The 16,060-nt window shown below is 36.3% G+C and overlaps 1 protein-coding gene across 1 annotated transcript in view; it reads right to left on the bottom strand.

The window, feature by feature from the left end:
- LOC126177238 (nucleosomal histone kinase 1) overlaps nt 1-16,060 on the bottom strand; it is a 236,911-nt gene that overhangs the window by 161,704 nt on the left and 59,147 nt on the right. The window contains exons 2-3 of the mRNA XM_049924440.1: nt 5,346-5,545; nt 1,284-1,333 (exon numbers count right to left, since the gene is read on the bottom strand). Coding sequence (XP_049780397.1) covers nt 1,284-1,333; nt 5,346-5,526 — 231 coding nt within the window. The 5' untranslated portion in view covers nt 5,527-5,545. The remainder of the gene's footprint in view (nt 1-1,283; nt 1,334-5,345; nt 5,546-16,060) is intronic.

Raw genomic sequence — 16,060 nt, 5'->3', positions numbered from 1 at the left:
ACTACTTAAACCTAACTAACCTAAGGACATCACACACATCCATGCCCGAGACAGGATTCGAACCTGCGACCGTAGCGGTCGCTCAGTTCCAGACTGTAGCGCCTAGAACCGCACGGCCACTCTGGCCAGCTTCTGGAGTTCAACAATAAATACTTGCAATATAGCAAGGAGCCAATTGAACACATGAAGCTTCTACAAAGGAATGTGTCCCAATATAAACAAAAATAGCCATTTTGTACTAAAGGTCAAGAGACACCTCGCAAATCAGATACAGTACATACCATATAAATTTGCTTCATTTTCAACTCAAAACTATGCTGGACGTAAATCAAAATAAGAGAAAAATTTATCAATACTTATTAAATAAAAGGCACGAATGATGTGCCAACTAAGGTATAAACTTTATATATAATAGGGGCTCCAAAATTAAACAACAACAAAGATAACACAAACTAATGGTTACCAAACAGTTACAGCCACAGAAATGAACAATCAAACTTGAGTCGTTTCTTCTTATTAAGCTTGAAAATACATGGTACATGAGACAAGTTTAAGTGTGCAATACACAGTTCCAGTATTCAAGCTTCACTTTACTGCACAATGCCCTCTGTTGTGAAATTTCCTCTTGAATTCAAATTTGGGGAGAATCAGGCATTCAAAATGGACTCCTTCCTTTCACTGACAATGCTCTGACTGACTGAACTGTCTATACTTGATTCACAGACTGTCACAAAGCTTCAGACTGTTAGAATCTCTTATTACTCCTACTATAGTTAGGCCATTCTTCATCACGTAAAATAAATAAATAAAAATAAGAAACTGGAGACCCTGTGAGAGCCTTGAAAAGCAGCCAAGAGATTTTGGCACGTTAAAACACTTAATAATGTTGTGAGTCATGCTCGAGTAGCTCAGAAGGTACATGCATTACTCTAAAAAGGCAAGAGCTGGAATTTGAGTTTCATTTCAACTCACAACTCTGATTTATCAGGAAATTAAACACATATTTCATTAATAAATCAGTCACTTCTTAAAAAGTAAGTTACAATCCATTAGTCTTAGTTAGTTAAAAATTGTTTTATGTCACAGAGTTATTTCTTCAATTATGTGGCACGGTAGACTTACATTGTAACATTTCTACTCAAATGTTCCCACATATTTTTAGAGCCTTCTCTCTCTCTCTCTCTCTCTCTCTCTCTCTCTCTCTCTCTCTCTCTCTCTCTCTCTCTCACACACACACACACACACGCACACAAGTAAATAAAAAGCAATTCATTAATACTTACTATCTTAACTACAAAAGAGTACTCCGAACTATTTGAGGATTCATCCCGTGCTGCAAAAGAAAAGACCACTATATTTGTCACACTTTAGAACCTGTAATATATCATCTGCATTTCTTGTTAATCAAAAACAGAAAATTACACCTATACCACAACAGAATGGTGTATACTTGCTCCTATTATGTTCATCATTGTCAGAGGCTTCAGAAGAACATACACAATCTACAATTTTTCGACAGTTTTCATAAAGAAAACATGCAAGTACCGCTTTCAAAATTCATTAGTTACCAGCCGAAAAACAATAATGTTTGAATATTGTATTGTGAGTAAACAAAGCTTAAGCTTTTGACTAGTGATTGATATTTACTAACTATCAAGTGACAAACATTAAATGTATTACACAGAAATTTTACAACTTAAAAATAACAAATTAGATTGATAACACGCCAAAGGCTTCAATTAAATATTTCATCCCCACTGTATTACAGTATTAGACTGAAAACAACCCAGAGATTTCAACTGAATATTCATCCACACTGCATTACAGTATTAGAGTCACTAAATTCTAGATCCTACTACATGCCAAATTTAGGAACTTATTTTGTTGACATGTACACAAGTGCAAGCAAAAACTATAAGAGTGCATTTAGAGGCCTGAGGTTTTATCTTCAGATGAAGATTAGGGAAATTACATATTTGTTTTGTGAAACAACAAGTTTGTTAGCTCACAGTACAATGTTACAGAAGTCAGAGACAACATGCTGTTAATTACTTCCAATACAGAATGTACCATGGAGAATTTTCCATTATCGGAGCAAGTGAGCAGTAATCTCTTAACAGAGAACTATATCAAAAGCCCAGTTCCTACCCCTTCCACTGTTATCCAGTTCAACTTCTTAACCCTCTAAGGACCAAGGGTTTCTGCCTGAAACCACCATTTTATTAATTTCTTTTTTGAAGTACCAGTGCCTCTGGCATGAAACTACCAATGCTGTTGCTCGTGGGATTGAGTCTAGGAAAATAGTGAATTTGCTTTCAAATACCACCCACAAAATGACAGGTGGCTGTAAGCATTATGGCCCTGTTGTCAGGAAGTGAAACTACCTCCTCCAAACAATTGATTGATTACTTTTTGCCAATGATGTAAAGGTTATATTTTTTCATATTTTTGGGACTCAAAGGGTTAAGTCCTCACACAATTCCACAGTTAAATAACTGATATAACTGATGTATGTCAAAATAGTCTCCATGAAAAAGAATAATGGTGTTGTCAACATACCTTTTGTAATAAATAATTGTATCTACAGAGTACACCCACACATACAATTTACTGTTGATGTAGAAGACAATGAAACTATAAATTTCCAGGACCTAAAAAAAAAAAAAAAAAAAAAAAAAAAAAAAAAAAAAAAAAAAAAAAAAAAAAAAAAAAAAAAAAGGAGGAGGACAAACTTCAATATTTTAAGGATTTTGGTAAGCATAAATAGAAACATGAGATATGCCAAGGTAACTTTCCAGCTTGTTTTCAGCTGTAATGACATATGTGCATGAATTTCCTATGGCTGTGTCTTTGATATGTACTGACAGTTACGTACGTTACCTGACAATGGGTTATTTTAGCCCGATTGACGTCTATTGTACCCTAGGATAATGTTCTCCATTCATTTTATTCCATAAACGTCTATAGCCTCATCATATCTACTGTAATATACTGATACTTAGCCAATATGTCCTCTACGATACATACACTTTTCCAGCATATTCTTATGTTTTAAATAGCTTTATTTTTGTTCCATATTCTTCATAAGTTATGACCAAATGATCTGCTCTAACAGACTCTGAAGTTGATAACACTACCTAATATTGTTCTTCACTTTTAAGATTTATCACTCTCCTTAAAGGACTTTTGGCATTTACTTAATTAAATGGTAGAGAATGTTAGCCAGTTCATTGTTTTAAATGTGATTTAAATGTTCTCCTCTGGAGAACCCTGTCACTTGACCAATCTTACAAATATCTACACATATTCTGGTGAACATGTCTTCCTTTAACTTCCTGTTACTTTAAGCCTTGCATTTCCATATACACCCTAAATGAATGTAACGGAAATGTATATTTAATTTTTTTTTGTCTCCTCTGCTTTATGGTTGATATCTTTATCCTCTGTTATCTTCACATGTGCTGTACCTTGTATTTTACTTCTGTACTCAATTGGTGTGACCACTAAGGTGTATGCACTTTACCAATATTTTTATTTTTGTTCCACATCACTTGTATTCACGATCAAATGATTTGTGATGATGGACTCTGCTAAGTTGACAACAGTAATCACTATTTTTCTTCTTGAATTCAAATGAATCACTTTTCGTAAAAACATTGATGGTTTATAAAATGAAATTGTTGTACAATTTATAAACATAGCTTAAGAAAGAAAAAACCTACTCTGTAACTTCCCATTTTTACTTATTTTGACTTTTTCATCAGTCTGGTGGAACTGTTTTGTACTGTTAGTCCGGATGAAATATCCTGCTGGTACCAATATCTGCATTGTACTAATTGCTATTCGTATTCTGTGTAGCTTCCTACCACTGACATGTAGTTGATCTGTTTATATATCACCTATAGGTATGCAGCTCCTCTAGTCAGTTTCTAATACCCTGTAATGTTATTTTTCAACCTGAACCCGATTGACATATTTTTGTCAATGAATTTGCCCTTAGCTGCATTGCTATGTTTCAATTTTTATAATATTTGAGGTGTTTTTGTTTCAGTTTTATGAGTCCCACAGTGTAATGCTCTTGCCATTTGCATTTTATTTTTGTGATTGTAGTTATGTTTATAACTCATGCTCCAATTACAATGACACAGGTACAAGATAATAGTTTGTAACCGAAAATGGTAGTAAAATAAAAGAATCAAATACAGCTTTGTGTTGTGAATTCTGTGAAACATTTTTGCTTATTGACAACTGCCTGAAGAAAATGTTTGTACCATAAATCTGTCAGCTGGTTGAGGCCCCCCACGCTTGCACCTAACAGTTTGGTATTGATGCTTAATGTATGGAACAACTGAAGGTTTACACTTATCCCATGCCTGCTGCCGCCACCACCACATAATTCATAACATTTTAACTACCATATGTTACCTAACAATAGAGAAAGTCTTGCATATTTTTATGGTTTCTGCTACTATTGGAGGCTTCTGTCCAGTAAATTCTGCAGCTGGTTATTTAGGTTTTTAATGTTTCAACTAAATTTGTGCAAATGTATTCTCCTACTAAGGCCTACATCAACTACCAGTTTCCATCTCTTTCTCACTATCTCCTTAACAATTTGTCAAGTTCCTATCTAATTGCTTGTAAGGAAAGAGCAGAGGTTCTCCTTTCCAACTTCAATCAGACAGTCTAGTCTTCTTTACGTGAAGCAATGAAAATATGAACTGCACCAAAAATTTTTGGCGAATTTAGCAGAAACAAATGGCAATCATGGTTAATGCATGCATATACATCTGATCTAAGAGAGATCTAAATAACCATTGCCCAATTTGGCACGAACCAACTGAAGTTAATTTATCTGCTTTGTTCTGAAAACTCATTTCCTAATGCAGGTAACTGATACGTAAACATCAAGCTTTGTTAAACTCCAAAAACCTTCCTGATACACAAAATGAGAGAAGCAAAGAAGACAATATAGATGGAAACTGCTGGAGACTTCACTGAGCTACGTGAATGAGATGCATCTTTTCTTGCCATCATCAGGGGATCCAGTACACTGTAGTACACTGCTGCCCACATAACATTTCAAAGCTCTAATTCCACAAGATACCTTCACTGAGCATTTACAACAGTTTTATAAACTTTCTCAAAAACGTATTGCAGTCAATAGAGATTATTAGGGGTGAAAAAAAAAGTTATTTTGTTAACCAATGAGAGCAAATAATTTTCTTCTACATGGTGCTCAACATGAAATAAGTAGGCAGTCTTCAAATTGAGGAATTAAAAAAAAGTCATTTGCTCTTTCTTTTATATTACACCATAACACAGCACAATCATGAAAACAGGTTTACCAGAATAAATTTCTCCAAAGCCACCAATCCCTATAGAAGGCCCTATTTTCCAGCTCCTCTTATTCATATCTGTGAGAACTGTTCCCAGGGGAATTGGTTCTGGTAGTTTATAGCCATTAGCTGCTTTTCTCTTTGCAGGTAGCTTCCTTGCAGGCTTTGTCTTCTTCGGAGAAGCTGACATAATCACAGTTTTTGTGCACCTGCAAAAGAATGTATTTTTTTAATTATCTATTTCTGCTTGGTAATTTTAAAGTAAGATGATAATGTCTCAAATTATGTATTTCACAACCCTTATATTGCAAAAATCAGCAAACAGCAGAAAGTTTACCAAATAACATTACCCCTTCATAGAGCACAAAAGGCATGAGTTTTAACTGTATAGTTTGAAACAAATCAGTGGTTTTTTAAAATCATTTACACTATTTCTACACACTGAGTTTATTATCATTCAACAGGCTCTTGTAATCAGTGAAGATTGAGTCAAAGAATAACATTGTTCTGGTAGGAAATGAGATTTCCACGTAAGTCAAGGCTCATATAATAAAAAGTTGCTTCTATAAATTTAATACACGACACTCAGTACTGCACATAAGGAGCCGACAAGGAAGGCAAACAGTTAAATGTTGCATAGATCAAACTAATTTTATGACATGCGCAATTTGTAGATGTGTGTGTTTTACTATTTACTTCTATCCCAGAACTCATTTAAGCCACAAGAAAAAAAATTAATAGAATACTTTAATTTTATTGTCTTCAAACCTCTGAATGAGAAAGACCAATAATTCTTTGGTCCAGGCCACAGAAGCAATTTACAGTTCATAGTATGAGGAGATATAGGCATCATCATATCACTACCTTCAATAACACAAAGCACAACAGCAAGTATTGCTATGTCCTTAGTGAAGTGAACAGATGAATACCAAAAGCGTACTGTCCTTTTAACATCACTATCAGAAAGACTATAGCCTCTGCAGTAACGACAGTCCCAAATAACAATGGTACTAGAAGATTTAATTCACGTCACCCACACCACTTACTAGCGTCGGCAGATTCATCTCCCATAATTATATTCTGTTATACAAAGAAGAGAAGTACTACAATTTATGTTCATAAGGATGAGCAAGCAAATATATGACTCTGAAGCTTGCCGATTTATTCTAGGAAATATCTTGTTTTAAAGCAGTAACATACAGGGTGAGCCACAAAGGGGTTTACAAAATTTGAATTTTAGTAACTTGGACAAAAAATAATAGAAATTGTGAAATTTTAAGGCACACATATGGTCACGGCATTAGTGATGATGTTTTACAGTTGAAGATATTCAAAATGTGATTAATTTAAACTAAAATTTTAACTGCTCATCCTGCTTTTCCCTACAGCCTACTACAACATGATTTCCTTATTTTTAGATTTCCGTACGTGCTACACGTCCTCATGAAAAAATAGCACAACTGTCCTTATATCAAGGTATATTCATCAAACTGTATGAATTTCAAGAGTACTCCAATTTCTACATGAAATATATTGTTATGAAGCATTTCCAGATTTCATGGCACAAGACAACAAGTTTAAATAATTCTGTTTACAGAAATACATAGTTTTTCAAATGGCCTTTTCTCTCATCCTCACAGAGCACATTCTGAAACAATGTTCTATCTCCATCATTACAGCTTTTAAATTAAATATAGCCTAATCAGAATAATTTCACCCAAAATATTTCTACATTTTTTAGACACCTCTTCCAGTTAAAAGACAGAGATGGGCAGACTACACGAAAGGAAACTTTGCTATCTCCTAAAACTGGTAGGAACATACAGAATGTTTTGTACCACATGGTATTTAAAATGATGAACCATACAGGGCACTGGAATAAGTTGCAGTCCTTACTATACCGACAAGAACAAAAAACTAGAGGAGGAAAATAACTTGTTGAACTACCTGTACTCAAACAGGCCTGAAACCATGAACACAAAGATAGAGCAGTTAGATACCTGCCTATTTCCGTTAAGGATTCCTCGTTTAAGTTTTTTTCAGTCAGCACATATTCCATTCCCCTGACTCTCTTTTTCCTAGTTAACATATACGACACAGTCTTCACCATTAACTGAAAACACACTCCTTGACTGCATTAAAAACTGAAGTGTCCGTACTTTCCAGGAACAAATATACATCATATATATTGTCATATTAATGCAGTAGATCAATAACTTTGGGCACCGTTGCACACTATCATCATGTCAAACATGAGGCTACTTACAAAGATGCGAAGAATCCCAAAGATCCCTCCATGATAGGCCTGAACATCCACCTGATGCTCAGGAATCTGTGGGTGCCTTGGAGCTCCAAGATGACAAACTATGGAAGTTCTCAGTTCTTTTCTGTACAATTACCTCCCAGTAGCTTGGATTACAGGAATATATTTGGACTTATAGCCAGAGTTGGATGTGTGTAAATGCATGTCTTCATACAAGAAAGTAACATGTCTCCGACTATGAACGCCCACAAATGTGTACACAATGTTAGGTCATTATCTCAAGTAAGAGGACATTCAAGTCATTACATATTATGCACTCACTTTTATTTGCACTTTTTACTCATTCAAAGGTCTACTCATTCAAAGGTCATTACTTTTAAATAAGTTACTTTATAATATAAATGTACAAGCAACAACACCACTAACATATACTCAATTGTGCATGTTTATATGGTTTATCATATGAAGAAAACTGCCAGGATACATACGTTTAAGTATAGAAAAGGGGTAAATTACTAGTGGACCTTAATAGTTACATTTACATATAAAATAAGAAGATCACGTGTTATCATTATTTATTTCACATATATTTGCTAGACATCACTTCATAGAACAGCAAACAATATGAATTGCTTAGAAAAAAGTAGTTAAATTTATCAATACACTGAAGAATTTTTATGCCTGAAATGCTGTTAATTCCTGATTGCTTTATTGAGATAACAGTTAATATAATATTGTATAATAATATTTACAGATTTTACTAACATGACATTTCCATGGGATCATCTGGGTCAAAGTTACTTGTTCATGAAATCAATCACGGCATTTATAGTTCAAAACTATACACACAAAAGGAGAAAATATGACCAATAAGATTTGTTAAGTATATGAACATGCACCAGGATGTTAAGTCACACTGTATTTTGATAGTATACACTTATAAATACCGTATTACCATGAAATCATTGCCAAATACAGACATGAACTCTTGTACAAACAAAAAACTATATTAAAATTCTAAAAAAACACAGGATTACATATCTAAAAATGCAAATTTTCTAACACTAATCTAATTTACACAAAATTTAACGGACTACCAATGCCTCAAGTTTGAGTGTTTCAAATGGAGATCCAAGCTCAAAGCCCTTTCTTTAGCAACTAAAAAAAAAAAAAAAAAAAAAAAAAAAAAAAAAAAAAAAAAAAAAAAAAAAAAAATGAAACGAAACCTGAAGGCTTTAAAACACAGACATTGTGTCAATCATTGGCATATATACCTCGACAGTCTAAAATGACAGTAGTAAAATTTTGTCTCTCCTTGTGTAGACAAAGCAAAGTGGGAGCATAGGGGATATGGGCAACATGACATATGGAAGTTTCGGTCAGTTCCGGAGGCATGCATGGATAGCCGAAGTAATTAAGACAATTTCTCACTGACTGCAAAGAGGCCACAGCAAAGCCTGACGCTGTGTGCCTGCTAGTCTGGCAGTGACACATCCATCACGATGAATTCAATAGTCAATCTGTTCAATCATATTTCATGAAGCAGTGTATGTACTGGAAGGCAGTGTTTGAATTCCAAAATGCCAAACAATGACCTAAACGAGCTTTGAAACTGAGAACACAAATCCTTCAGGTGGAGCAATACATAAAACGGGGAAAGCCAACCATTCACATATAGCACATTAATGCATGGAGCACGGAAACATGCAACAGAAAACAGCACTCACACTAGCTTTTGAGCCCTGGCTCTTTTTCTAACAACAGTACACGCATTCACACACACAACCAGACAGACACTCGAACACACACTCCCATGGCCAGTCTAACTTTTTCAGGTTAATCTATTCTGCACACTCTGTGGGAATTCTCATAATTAGCTCAGAATATAATATCACAGAATACAACAAACTATTTTGTTTTGCACTGTCACAGCTGAAAGTACCTAATGGAGAAAACATGAGCACTTTGCTATCTTCATACAATTTTGAATGTGAAACTTCAAAGTGTACCTCCCACCTGTCTTCAGTCCAAAGAATGTAAAACATGGATGTCATGAATTATCTGAAAGCCTAAAACAAAGGAATTTCATTTTTACAATGTTTGATGTATGTATGTCATTTAAGTGACTTTTTTTTTACACCATCTGCTCATCTAATACCATGCTTGCAAATCGTTCATATTTCATTCCATGTTCTTTCTCAATTATGGCAGTGTCATTTTCCAACTGAACAACTTTTGAGTGAGATATCTCACTTGGTGATAAATCTTATGCTGGAGTGTTGTTTGCTGATGTTTCAAGCAGTCTGGTAGATGCTATGGAAGCCACTAACATAGTCCACTTTTTAAACAGATTAAAACCTTTTCAGGAATGATTTTTTGTCAGCTCTCACTTGATAAAAGAATGGAGAAGAATTAATTATTGTACATAACTATTAATAAAGTAAATATTCTTCAAATTCCTAGTTTTTCATTAACAAAGCAGGTTAAACTGGAAAAACCATGTTCAGGGTTAAATTCTTTGACAATTATCTTCCATTTAGAAGAATTTGAACCTAAAAGTCCTAATATTATAAAACCTTCCTGGCACTATATATTACAGCGTAATTTCAGGGACATCATACAATACTAAAAAAAATAAAAATAAAAATAAAAATCTGTATGATACAGTAGATAAAAAACTCATGATAATAAAGTAATGGAAAGTCCTGGTGCAAAGTAAACGATTTAAGGAGTAAAGGTAACAAAGAATCAAATAGTAGAGCTGCTGAGTTGTTAAAAGTTGCATTGAAAGAACAGAAAACTTTACTATCCTGACAACTTCTTTTCGACCGAAAGCTGGCAAACTTATGTGCCTTTCAAGACTCAAACTGCATATTAAAAATTTAAAGCAGATAAGAATAATGACCACATTGTCTCCATATTACTGCTCTTTTGTAGAAATAATTTCTTTTATGTAAACTTTTTCATGCACTAAGAATTAATAAGTGAAGGTTATTACTTAGTTGACTACTTTTTTTTATAGTCAAGCACAATATTTTTCAAGTTCAGTATTAGAAAAACTGACACCCTTCTCTCATTGATATTCATTCATTGTTCAGACCCATCAGCAAAGAGAACTTTCACGGACATGGAAAATCTGATGGTATAAATTAACAAACTTCAAATAATTGTCATTGCTGTATTAAATTTATTTGCTTCAAATTAACATGATGCTATAAGAAAAACATCTTATGTTTGTCCACTATTATACAGGGTGTAACGGTATAAGGTGCCAAAATTATGCAGATGGTACATCTTTGTGTGCTTGACAAAGAAGTCTAATGACATTTTCTTGTATCATGTACTTTATTTTTGTATTATTAAAACCTAATGTTCATCGGGTAGATAGTATACGCATTTCTCTTTTTGCAGTCAACCGACAGTACACAGCGTACTGAGCTTATTGCCTACAATGACGGGGCGGCCAGAGAAAGGCAACGAGCCGACCAGAGGATTGAAATCATTAGACGTGTACAACAATGTGGTGTGATAATCAGGTAGTACCGAAAAAAGGAATGTAAATGGTTTTTGGGTTGTCAAGAACGTGTAATTCACTTTACGTGAATTGAATACAACCAGTCTGTTTCTCAAAAAGTCGATAACAAAGGTCGTAGTAGTAATGACAAGCTAATATCAAACACAATGTATTTCCATTAGTACAAATTCAATCAATCACCAAGTAGATAGTTGTGCATTAATTACAATCAACTGTTTCACCTTTTTGCAGCAATGCCATAATGAATACTAAATTCACAGTATCTTCCTTCTGTACAACTACATCGTAACAAAAAGAAAACCCATTACTTCATTTCCTCTTACACCAATACTACAATAAATGTTCGAAATGACCACCATTCGCTTCTACACATGCTTGATTATGGCGAATCCAGTTTCATCACACTCGTTCTCTCTCTCTCACTCACTCACTCACTCACACACACACACACACACACACACACACACACACATTGGCCTTTATGGTATTGGCAGCATCTAAAATCTTCTGCGTCAATTCGTCCACATTATTTACTGGCTCAGCATAAACAAGTTCCTTCATATGGCCCCAAAAATAAAAATCCAGCGGATTTAAATCAGAGCTGCGTGCTGGCCATCGACGTGGACCCAAACGCCCGATCCATCGTCCTGGAAATCGACTATCCAAAAATCTGCATACTCTGTGACCAATGTGGGGTGGAGCACCATCGTGGACGAACCACATGTTATGACATGTCTTCTAACAACATTGGCAACAATGTTTCCTCTAGAAACGTTCGGTAATAGTTACCAGTCAAACGTGCAGGTAAAACATAGGGCCCAGTAATGTAATTATCGAGCATACCCACCCACACATTTACGGAAAATCGTCGCTGAAAATGTGTTGCCACTACATGGCGAGGATTGTGTACACCCCACATGTGCATGTTATGGAAATTAGTTATTCCGTCGTGAGTAAAACACACTTCATCTGTGACGAGTATTTTGTTGACAAAATCATGCTGCGCACTGTGTAACACAAACAACTCATAATTCACATCGTGGAGGGAAATCTTGTTCTTCCAATGCTTGTAGACATTGAATGTGGTAAGGCTGCAGACGCTCCTCTTGCAAAGTGAGCGGGTAATGCTTCTAGTACTCCGAGAAGGATCCTCCTGGATGCAGTCCAGAATTCTTTCCTCAGCCTCCAATGTACGATCAGCGCGTTGTGGGCCTCTGCCTTCCGCGCGGGGCAGTAAAGAGCCAGTATCTCTCAATCTAAGGAAATTCAATACGTACTCTTCAGTTTTATTCTGTCATGATGTAAAAAAAAAACAGAAAGCATATCAGAACAGAAGATATGTTTCGCATACGGACGAAAATTTACAAAGGTCCAGATAACTATTGTACTTTATTAAAATGTAAATGCATAATAATTGCGTACAAGTAGAGAATTAAGACACAAACCTTTGGTGCATAGCAGCAAATGTCTTTCGTGCAGGAAGACGTCATCGTGGGAAGCGTTCTCGATAAATTCGTACAGCTGCCCTCGCAACACCTTTTGCCTTGCCATAAATTAAATGCATATCTCATAGTTCAGCTATAGTAAATCTCCTTTCCATCCTAACAGCTAACAGAGTTGTAATAACATCTGCGCAGGTTACTCGCCTACTGTCGTCGCTCGGTGTATTACAATGAGGCAGCCACTCAGGCCGCAGTTGCCTGTGTGTTTATGTTTTACGCTCACGATGTCAATACGTGCAGCGGGCAATCACAGGAACCAACTGCTTATGTATGTGCACAGCCAAGTATCTACTTTTCCAAAACCATTATCCTGAGACGAACTGTTTTTTTCTGGGACAACCGTGGGAAATACGCAAACATGTTACTAGACTTTTTTGTCAAGCATTGCGAGATGTGTCATTTCTATAATTTTGGCACCTTATACCGTTTACACCCTGTGTACAGGGTGTTTATAAACGAGTTTCCAGGTTTTAGCGCTTTATAATATTTATTATAGTAAACTTACAGTTATAAATGATATGTTAAATGAAAGAGCAACTCAAACAGTTTTACCAAGAACCTTATAAATGTTCAATGTGAGCACCATTTGTCACACGGCACACACCAAGTCTATTGCAGAGTTCTTCCCAAATGTTGATAAGTGTCTTCAGTTATTGTAGCAACAGCTGCTTCAATCCGGTTTCTTAATTCAAGGAGGTCTGCTGGTCGTGGAGGCATGTACACATGATCCTTGATGAAGCCGCAACGGAAAAAAAATCGCATGACATTATGTCAGGTGAACGTGGAGGCCATGCAAAGCAAGCCCTTATCATTGGGCCCCTTGCGGCCTATTCAGCGCTTGGGTACAGTGAAGTTCAACTAATCGCGTACTTCGCTATGCCAGTGAGGTGGCGCACCATCTTCCTGGAAAATGAAGTTCTCTGGCTCATCATCTTCCAACTGAGGGAAGAGCCATTCCTATAGTGTACAAGGTAAGAAGTGTCAATTACAGTAGGTTCACCAAAAAAGAAAGGCCCATAAACTTTCTGCCGGGATAGGGCACAAAAAACAGTCACTTTAGGGGAATCTCACAGTATTTGTACCACCTCGTGAGGATTTTCTGAGCCACAGATGCTCATGTTGTGAGTGTTAACAAGTTCACTAAGGTGAAAGGTCGATTCATCACTGAAAACAACATGACCCAGAAAAATCATCATTGTCATGAAACAACATTTTGTTTGCAAAGTTGGCACGTAATCCTTGGTCTGCCGGCTTTAGAGCCTGTAATAACTGTAAACGGTAAGGACGTAGTTGTACGCGTTTTCTTAAAACTTTCCAAATAGTCGACACGGGAACTTTTAAGTCACGACTAGCCTTCCGGACTGATTTCTTTGGACTACGAGTGAACGACTCTCTCACTTGCTCAACAGTCTCTTCACTAACTCTTGGTTGTCCTGTGCTCTTCCTTTTACAAAGGCAGCCAGTATCTTCAAACTGATGATACCATCCACAAATGTTATCATCACTTGGAGGATCAAAACTGAACTTCAGCCGGAACGCACATTGCACAGTAACTACAGATTCGGTCTTTGCAAACTGCAAAACACAAAACGCTTTCTGTTCACTAATCGCCATCTTCGCTACTGCCACTCTCTAACGGATTGCGGGGAAACATTGCATGCTGCACATGTGCACTGGTGCCAAACACAACTGTGAGTTGCTCTTTTATTTGACATATTTATAACTGTAGGTTTAATTTAATAAATATTATAAAGCATTCAAACCCTGATATTCATTTATAAACACCCTGTATTTAGTGTTTACACTGATAGATAGCAAACAAGTATTTACCTTGAAGCAGTATGAGTAAAGAGCTGTTTACTATGAAAATTGTTACTTACTCTACAAAAAGAAACTTTTCAATTGTTGAATCCATAAAATTAGCTAGACTGGGAAAAATCTGTTGTTCTGGTATTAAAATTCTTTAAGAATTGTCTCCCAATAGTTGTGACTATTTGTTAGGCAAATAGTTATAGGCCACTGTACCAAAATACACGGAGGTGACAAAAGTCAAGAGTTACCTCCTAATATGTTGGACCTCCTTTGCCCAGCGAACTGCAGAAACTCAACATGGCGTGGACTCAACAAGTTGTCATCCCCAGCAAAAAATATTGAGCCATACTACTTCATACTACTCTATATCCATCCATGAATTCAAAAGTGTTGCTTCTGCAGGATTTTGGGTACGAACTGACTTCTCGATTATGTCCTGCATATATTCATGTGAATCTTATCGAGTGATCTGGTGGCCAAATTATTCTCTCTAATTGTCCGGAAAGTTCTTCAAACCAATCACAAACAACTGTGGCCCAGTGACATGACACATTGTCACCCAGAAAATTTCAATCGTTATTTGGGAACGTTAAGTCATGAGTGGTTGCAAACGATTTCCAAGTAGCCAAAAATTAACAATTTCCAGTCAATGATCGGTTCAGTTAAACCAGAGGATCAGTCCATTCTGTGTAAACACAGCCCATACCATTATACAGCCACCAACAGCTTGCACAGTGCTTTGTTGACAACTTTGGTCCATGCCTTCATAGGGTCTGCACCACATTTTAACCCTACCATGAGCTCTTACCCATTTAAACTGGGACAGATCTGACCAGGCTATTGATTTCCAGTAATCTAGGGGCAAAATGATGTGGCTAGGAGTCCAGAAGAGGCACTGCAGGCAATGTTGTGCTGTTAGCAAAGCTACTAGTGTCGGTCAGCAGCTGCCATAGCCAAATTAATGCCACATTTCACCACGCTATCCTAATGGATACATTTGTCATACATCCCACATTGATTTCTGCAGTTATTTCATGTAGTGCTGCTTGTCTGTTAGCACTGACAACTCTATATAAACGCTGCTGCTCTTGGTCGTTAACTGAAGGACATTTGCCACTGCGTGGTTTGTGGTGAGAGGTAATACTTGAAATATGGTATTCTTAGCACACTCTTGACACTGTGGATCTCGAATACTGAATTCCCTAACAGTTTCTGAAATGGAATGTCCCATGCGTCTAGCTCCAACGACCATTTAGCAATCAAAGTTTGTTAATTTTCCTCATGTGACCATAATCCCGTCACAAACCTTTTCACATGAATTATCCGATTACAAATGACAACTCCAAAATGCACTGTCCTTCGATACCCTGTGTACGTGATACCACCGCTGTCTGTATATGTGCATATTGCTATCCCCTGCCATGTCGCCTCAGTGTAAACAAACTCCTTGCAAACATTAGATCAAGTAATATTGTGCTTCTAAATAATTGCCCTGCCTTGTGTTATATTCATGTAAACTTTTCATTATTGACAAAATTGCATGTCTCAGTGATACAGGTGCAACCACAATGGAAGGGTATCTGTTGAGAGGCTGGATAAACATGCAGTTCCT

Source organism: Schistocerca cancellata, chromosome 1 (assembly GCF_023864275.1).
Source record: "Schistocerca cancellata isolate TAMUIC-IGC-003103 chromosome 1, iqSchCanc2.1, whole genome shotgun sequence".
Classification (NCBI taxonomy): Eukaryota; Metazoa; Arthropoda; class Insecta; order Orthoptera; family Acrididae; genus Schistocerca; species Schistocerca cancellata.
The sequence above is the reverse complement of the archived record's forward strand: the minus strand, read 5'-3'. Positions and strand labels throughout refer to the sequence as shown.